This window comes from Salvia hispanica, chromosome 2 (assembly GCF_023119035.1).
Source record: "Salvia hispanica cultivar TCC Black 2014 chromosome 2, UniMelb_Shisp_WGS_1.0, whole genome shotgun sequence".
NCBI classification, from domain to species: Eukaryota; Viridiplantae; Streptophyta; class Magnoliopsida; order Lamiales; family Lamiaceae; genus Salvia; species Salvia hispanica.
In genome coordinates, this window is record NC_062966.1 from 1491084 (window position 1) to 1499886 (window position 8803).

General features: G+C 36.2%; 1 protein-coding gene across 1 annotated transcript; it reads right to left on the reverse strand.

Annotated features, from left to right (window-relative positions):
- Nucleotides 1–4159: 4159 nt before the first annotated feature.
- Nucleotides 4160–7393, reverse strand: LOC125205192 (disease resistance protein SUMM2-like). The gene is made up of 2 exons (XM_048104015.1): nucleotides 6013–7393; nucleotides 4160–5979 (listed from the first exon to the last, which is right to left on the reverse strand). The coding sequence occupies exons 1-2, from the start codon at nucleotides 7391–7393 to the stop codon at nucleotides 4226–4228; spliced, it is 3135 nt and encodes a 1044-aa protein (XP_047959972.1). The 3' UTR covers nucleotides 4160–4225.
- Between the last annotated feature and the right edge of the window lie 1410 nt (nucleotides 7394–8803).

Below are 8803 nucleotides of genomic sequence, written 5' to 3' on the forward strand. Positions count from 1 at the left end.
TGCTTGAGTTGGAAACGGTCCGCACACATCTGTGTGGATCAACTCTAGCACATCATTAGCACGCACCCCTTTCCCAGAAAGTGGTTTATTAGTCATCTTTCCTTTGAGACAGAATTCACAAGCACCATATGATTCTAAATCAAATGAATGTAGATATTCTAACTTTCCCAATCTCGCTATCCTTTTCTCATTGATATGACCAAGTCTACAATGCCAAAGATAAGTAGCATTATCCGTATTACATCGCTTAAGTCTTTTATTTTGCACATTGAGAATATTCCGTTTGCATTCAAGCATATATAATCCATTCTCTAAAGAGGCATTTCAACAATCCATTCTTAGAAAACGAGCATCTGCTGTTTGCAAAATGGAAGGAAAAACCCTTGATGTCCAACATCGGAATGGAAATAATATTCTTTGAAATAACTGGAACAAAATAACAATTATGTAAATCTAGTCTATGTCCTGAGGGAAGATCTAATCTATAAGTTCCCACGCGTTCGGCAGCAACTCTTGCTCCATTTCCAACACGTAGGTCTACTTCCTCAGGCCTCACTTTCCTGCTGTCTATTAGATCTTCCACATTATTACAAATGTGTGAACCACAAGCGGTATCCAATACCCAGGATTGTGAGTTATTCATAGACATATTTATCTCAATGACAAACATAGCTGAGCTCCCACTCATTGCACCTTGTGCCTTGAGTTTTGGGCAGTCTCTCTGCCACTCCGTGAAATTTGACCTAGTCAATTTGTTTGATTCCATCATACACTCATAAGATAAGTTTGACATATTATCTGAACAGAAAATAAAATGAAAAGCAAATTAGAAAAGCATACAAAGATCACATTCGCATCACTAATCAAACAAGGGTTTATTGTATTGATTAGCTCCCACTAATTTTAACATATATTATGCCCCCAAACATAAAATACGAATTTCTATCAAATATAAATTTTAGTGGTCCAAGATCCAAGTCTATATAGTTGTAGCCTCTGCGAGGACTGATGACTACAATAATATCACTAGGTAGGCCTCCAAGCCAATTGTAACAACAATTTTACAATTCTTGGTTTATTAATCTAATTAATATACGTCCATAAATTATTTTGGTTGCGAGGGCTACACAAAATAGTTTAAGCAAGTCAACCCCATCACACGATGCCAACCATGCATCTATGAATGAGCCTAAACCTTGTGGATTTAGAGTAAACGCGAGGGCATAAAACTCGTGGTCGAAAAGGCTAGGAACATCAGACAATTATGATGGACGACGCGTTTGTTTCAAAACAAGACTTATATTTTATGGGGGAAAAGTGTGATACTAGTTATGTGAATATAATATCCAATATTAAATATCAAACAATTACTGGGCGCCGCCTACCCAGACATAATATAACACGGACTACAAATACTGGGCGCCGCCTACCCAGACAATATAACACGGACTACACAAACTGGGCACCGCCTACTCAGACAATAAAACGGTCTCTAACTACTATAGTCAAAATAAATAAGCATAAATCAAATAGCATGCTTATCACATAGGATATCAAATAATGCTCAATGAACAAAATCAAATTTTATTCTCTAATTAAATGTGGACTTAAATAATTAAGGTATTAATTCTAAATTAACATAATCACATATTTAATATTAATTCCAAATTAATATAATATGTACAATTGCCGTCAGTTACAAACTAAGAAGATACATATTCATTCAAAATTGAATAAAATTTCACAAACCAAATAAATGAATCAAATAAGAGTAGTGCAGCTACTGCACAGTCATAGCACCAGCACATACATCCTCACGGTGGGCTTAAACCCGCGGCCCAAATCGGGTATAACCCGATCCAGTCCTGAGACCCGTTGGGGTTTGAGGCAGTAGCTTTTGCGCCGACTTCCTTTTCTCCTTCTCGTCGGTCACAACGTCTCCAGAAGCGGCTCTTCCAGGTCCGTTTTCCCGGCAATCAATCGTCATCTCCGAGATGTCAAGCAAAGTATAGCACGGTTGTGTGGGAATGAATGTTTTGGCTGGATTTACGCCGCAACGGCACCGAACCACTAGAATCCCCTCCGGTGCCAAGCACCGATCTCCTCCGCTATACACAACTTGTTCAATAAGATTCATTCAACATGACAGTGATTTGTTCCCAGAACCAATCTTATCCTCAAATTTAATTTCAAAAATGGTTGGAAACCAATTTCAATTTTCGAAATTCAATTGCAAATATGGTTGAAAAATATCATTATCTTTTAGTTGAAATCCAATTTCAATTTTCCAAAACCTTCAAAGCTTAATTACAGTTTCGATATTTTATTGAGTTCCGAAATCAAGTTCAAGTATCACGCCAGTGGTCATGGTTTTGGTTTGCAAAACATTCTTAGTACAATTGTTGTATTGGAATCCAAGTTCCAATTATAACACTAATTTTCGAAAGAATTTTGAAATCCAATTTCAGAATTTTGATTTCCAAAATCATCCCCAAATTTGATTTTCAGTGGAATGGAAGGCACACACACTGCAGGTAATATGAGAAGTTTACTTGCTTTTGATGCCCTGAATCCGATTTGCATTTTCATCAGTAATTCACATGAAAACTCCTACTTAGCTTCGAATGCTTCAACTGTTATGAAATACTACTATTAACATTGATGACGCAATTCATCCACGGTAGTTTCCTGCTACTTTTGTGTTGTATTCGATCTAATAAAGATGTCTCCAACTCCAACTCCAACTCCAACGCCTTCGCCTTCGCCTTCGCCTTCGCCTTCGTGCTCCCCCAATTTCTAGATAGGACTCCAGGAAATAAGAGAGCCTCTTCTAATTATAGAGAAAGCACGAATTCGTTCAATTCCCAAAATTACACTATTCATCACAAAATGTTTCATCACTGTAACAAATTTTTTGCATGAATAATAATTCTTCCGTCTCACTACAATTGATTTATTTCTTTTGGGTACGAGATTTATTAAGACCATCTCCAATAGTTTTGCAGAACCAAAAATATAGTAATAGAAAAATAGCTCCAATAGTGCAAAATCAATTCCATTATTGTTTTTTTCTTTTTTTAATAAATCTATCTTTAAATTTACACTAAAACTATACCAAAAATATTTTTTAGATTTTAATTTATTGTATTCAAGACCAAATTATTTTATATTAATTTATTAAAATAGAAAAAGGGAAAGAAGAGAAATTAAAATGTAGAGAACAGAAAAACTTACATGAAAAGCGTAGCGGCCTGGAGAAGAAGAAGAAAAGAAGATATGAAATAATAACCTAGTTTAATTCTATTAGTATTTGGTTAGTTATTAACTAGAGGGCTGGCTCATATTAGGTTATTAGTACACATTTTTAGTTAAATTAATATTAGTCATACTCGTACTACTACACGCATAATTGAAGAAAAGCTAAATTAATACTCCCTCATAATACTACATCTACATAAATATTATTCACAACACTACACGTACATAATTTTTAATATTAAGGATTGTTTATTTTAATTTAAAAATTGACAGAATCATTTATTTTGAACTGCTAATATTATGTTTAATACCTAATATATTGTATTATTTAATCTGATTTAAGTTATTGATAGTATATTGGTGTTATGTGTAATTTAGATAAAATATATTGAAAAGTATAAAAAGAAAGTAAGTGGAGAATATTCTTTTGGGTTTGAGTTTAGTGTAAATGGTTGGTCTAAAATCAGTATTTAGTGTGATATTTACATTAAAATGAGTTTGAGTTTGATGAAATAGTTGGAGATACTCCGAGGAGAGAAAAAAAAAAAGTAAAATAGTAGATATAATAAGTGTTATTTTATACTACAAATGGAAATCGAACACTTATACTGGAAAAAAAAAAAAGGAAAATCAATCAATTATAGTTGGATAAAAGGAGTGCAAAAGGTTTCATTCGCATTTCATTTTAATACATTTTGTCAATTTTATCTAGACAGTGTCATAATAGTAATACTTTTTATTTCTCTGTTAGGAGAGCATAAAAGTGTTAGGCGGGCCAGACAATTTTGTTTTATTACAAACCAAACGTAGGATATGGCGCTCTAGAATTAGTTAAATGCCCTTATATGGCAATCCAAACGGACCCTTATTGTGTATCATCTGAACATGTGGAAATATGGATATGGATGTGCTGACGCATAAGGAAAGGGAATGTATAGTGTTATTACAAAACATGAACAAAGCATTATTAAATAAAAAATCTATCAGATACGGAAAATAGAGAGAGGTTGGGATTGTCTGACTTCAATGATTCCCACAATTCTGGGTTCACCGCTATCTGACATCGTCGAGGCACAGCCGCATCCACAACCACAGGAAGTTTGCTTATCAATCTTGGGCACTTTTTTATGAAGATAGCTTCAACGGAGTTGCAAATGATGGGTGCTGTTCCCATGCATAGGCTCTTCAGTTTTGGAAGCTCTTCCAACTTCAACTTTTTTAATTTGGGGAGGGTGAGGGAACCTGTTCCTTCATCTTCGAATATCTCTTCTATTTCTTCACACTCTCTTATACCGATATCTTTAAGGTTGGGTGCACTTGATAGTATCCCCACCTTCCTCAGTCTTGGCAGCACAGATAACCTTATGATTTTTAATCTAGGGAGAGTGAGGGAACTTGTTTCGAATATCTCTTCTATCTCTTCACACCCGCTGATATGAATAGCTTCAAGGTTGGGAACTCCTGATAGTAGTATCCCCACCTTCCTCAGTCTTGGCAGCTCATCTAACTTTATGTCTTTTAATTTTGGGTGGTTGAGGGAACTTGTTCCTTCATCTTCGAATATCTCTTCTATTTCTTCACACTTGCTGATATGAATAGATCTGAGGTTGGGAACTCCTGATAGTGGTATCTTTACCCTGTTACATTTTCTAATTACTAGCGATGTCAGAGACGAAAACACAGGTTGTGCAAGTGCAGCTGATGCTCCTATTTCCCCCTTTTCGATCAACCCCTTCATAGCATCCAATTCATACAGTTTAATTTCTTCAAGAGCAGACATTTGAGATGATAATCCTGCCTCACTCCAAATGTACTCTATTCCTTCACATCTTTGAATTCTCAATCTCTTCAATCCTTCCACAAAGTATATGCCCAGACCCTCACATTGCTGCACAATTCCCTCTGCTAATACTCTCTCATCTTCAAGGTTGCACTCCAACAAGAACAACTCTTTAGTATGACATATTCCTTCTCTTTTATTGAATATATAGCCGCCATACGATCCCACTCTTATTGTGTAGCAAGTGTCACGCACCCGACTTCCCCAACTTGTAATCAAACACTTCAAATCTTTCACATTTTCCACTCTTCCAATAAACTCCTCTAGCAGTTTCAGATTCTTAATTTCTTCAACTTCTACTTCTATATGCAATGGTAATTCCAAGTGCTGAAGATTCCCAAGTTTAAGAAACAATCCTCTTGGAAGCATCTTCAACTTACGCACATTCATTGCGAGGAATTTGAGATTGAATAATTCCCCAACACCTTGAGGGACTTCCTTGATCGCTGCATTCGACAGGTTTAACTCCCTGAGTTCTTTCATCTCTCCCAAGTTTGGAACATCTTCTAGCTTACGACACGACTCAAGGAGCAATGCCTTGAGGCTCTTCATGGCACAGATTGAGTTTGGCAGCATTGTTATGTTAGTCAAGCTCAAATCAAGAACGCATAGTCCTTGCATTTTAGAAAAGAACGAATCTGGAATAAACACCAAATACACATCATCCCGTAAAAGCAATGTAGAGAGCTTAGGACAATCGGGAGATATTCCATCTTCAATTCTCGTTATGCCACTTTTCATAAAGGACACCTTCTCCAGATCCTTTGCCCATTCTGCTTCTTTGGGAATTTCCTTCAAAGACCAATCACCTGCTCTTACCATATATTTCCCCTCACATATCTTCAATGCCATACTTCTTACAAGATCATGCATCTTCACGCCTTCCATAAGACCAAACACACCTTGAACAACACACCTTTTCAATAAGCACACATTCACTAATTTATCCAATATGGAATGTCCTTTCTGAACTTGTGCTCTTCTTGTCTTTCTTTCATTCAACAACCCTCCTGAAATGAACTCTCTAACCAAACGGTCTCTCGTTATTTCTTCATCTTCAGGATACAACACGCAATGCAGGAAACAATGTTGTAACGTATTGAAATCATTTCTCTGACTTTGATGATTCCTATTCAACCGATCAAAACTATATTTCAATACCTTATAAACATTACCGTCACCCATGCCACCATTCCCCGAGACACGCTCTCTTAGTTCTACATAAGCATCTTCCCATGTATGAATAGCTGTCTCGCCCCTCATGCTTCCAGCTACTGTAACAATTGCTAGGGGCAGACCAGCACACAATTTTGCCACAGATCTGGCAATCTCTTCTACCGAAAAATCAAGTTCTCTCTCATTTCTTAGAGTTTCCTTAAACAATTCCCATGCCTCATGAAGATGTAGATTTTTCACTTCAATCAGTTTTTGGCAACAAACTTGACGACACACTTCTGAGGAGCGAGTAGTTATAATAAGCCTACAACACTCAACAGAATTGGGACATCCAACCGTTGATAGATCAATATTTTCCCACACATCATCTAATATCAGCACTGAATTCTTCATCCGAGACAAAGTTGTATTGAGTCTTGCCGCCCTTAATTCTTCATTATCCTCACCCCCAAAGTCCAAACCTATGAATCGAGCTATTTTATCTTGTAAAGTTGTAACACTAAATTCTTGGGAGACTGTAACCCAAATCACACGTCCCTGAGAGTGTTGGAGGAGTCGATTGTTAATGTGCTTTGCCAGTGTTGTTTTTCCCACACCGCCCATACCATAAACACCAATGCTCGACACTTTCCCACTCTCCAAATGTTTCAAAATCATTTCCAAATTTTCATTAAAAGCTTCACCAACCATCCCATTTGTCAACAACTGATCTCCCCTACTTCCACAAACATCAACTGCAAGTTCACCAAAATTCCGACTTTGCTCGACAAGCGTATCAACCTCCTCAATTAGTTTAGCTGGTACTCCTCCTTCCTTCAATCTCAAAGTAAATCCTTCCAATTCCACTCGAGTCCTCAACTCAACAACTTTCTTTTCAATGGACCTGACTTGTTCCAACCACTCCTCAACCTCACGCTTCCTTTTCTTTCGACCAGAAAGCTCTGAGTTCTTGATTTGCTCCTCAACATCAGATGCCTTAGCACACAATGACTTTGACTTTTTCTCCAGAGCTTTTAGATTGAGCTCAAAGTCCTTTATACTTTTCACAGAGTTGTGTGCATCACCCGATATTATTTCCCCCACCTTTGACATAATCGGCTCAAAAAACCAGCTTGCCATTTTCACCACTTTGCTCTCCCAGAGAAAACATAAACAAAAACAATCATTTGATGAGAAAAAAAAAAGCTAAGTACAATCTTACTTTTCCAGCGATCGTCTATGTAGTCCGAAAATGAATTTGCAAGTAATGAACAAAGTATAAATCCAATATATGTTGACTATTTATGTGAATATGATGCAAAGCGCTAGCAATCTACAAGCAAGATGTTAGAGTTGACGATGATTATGTAAGAATATTATATTCTTATGTGACCTATGTGTGCACTAGTTTAATATAAACGATCAAGTTTATACTATTAAATGCTAAGGATTCTAGTAGTATATATTAAAGACGATAACGTGTTGGATCATTTTACATGTACAAGAAATTTAAACATACATTTCTCGAAGCCGTGTGGTAATATTAGCAAGATGTTGTAAAATTCTAAACAAACAAATAAAAGCAGAGATGTAAATTAGTAGTGTCAGAATAGTTACCAGAGACAAAGTGAAGGGCTGAGCTGAGACTGAATAGATTTGTAGATCTAAAAGGAGAGAAGAATCACAAGATGTAAATATTTTCCTGCAACAAGGCAGGAGCAAAAGATGGTTACTCAGTCTCGTTACTCATTTCGTTTTTATAATAAAATAATGATATATTTATTTTTTATTAGTACTTTATTATTTCATCCTACTTTCAGATGGTTGTGTGCATTATTTCGTCCTACTTTCAAAGTGGGCTTGAAAAACCAGCTTTAACATTTTCACCACTTTGCTCTTCCAAAGAAAACATAAACAAAAAAAACAACAATTATTTGAGGAGAAAAATAGCTGCAATCTCACTTTTCATGCGATTATCTATTCAGCGAAAAATGAATTTGCAAGTAATGAAGAGAGTAAAATTACAATATATGTTGAATATGTGAACATAATATTGTTGGGTTAGGGCTCCCAACTAAGAAAAAAAATCCATATATTATTAGCCCATTTATTTATTTAAATAAGTCAGTGGAGAACTTATAAATATCTACCAAGAGTGTAGGAGCCGCCAATATTGAGAGAAAAAAGAGAAAAAACGCGTAGATGGAAAGAAGGGGAAGAGAGTGTTCTACGAGTTTCTGCACTGTGGAGTCTCGGGTTTTGTCTTGATCGGAGGTTCCAAATGTTGTCCGATCGACTTGACATTTTAACTGGTGGTAGAAGACTCGTGGTTCTTCATTCTGACCGAAGAAAATTGAATTTGAACGCTTAGATCTTCACTTATAAATTTCTGAACGTGACTGCAGTTTCTTTAGATGTTTATTTCATCTAGTTTGAAGTTTTATTGATTATCTAATGCCTTCGTTGTGTTGTTATGGATTAGATATCATTGTAAATTTCTTGGTTGTATTCTCTCCTTGGTGATAGTGGATTTGGTAGACCGGTGGGTCT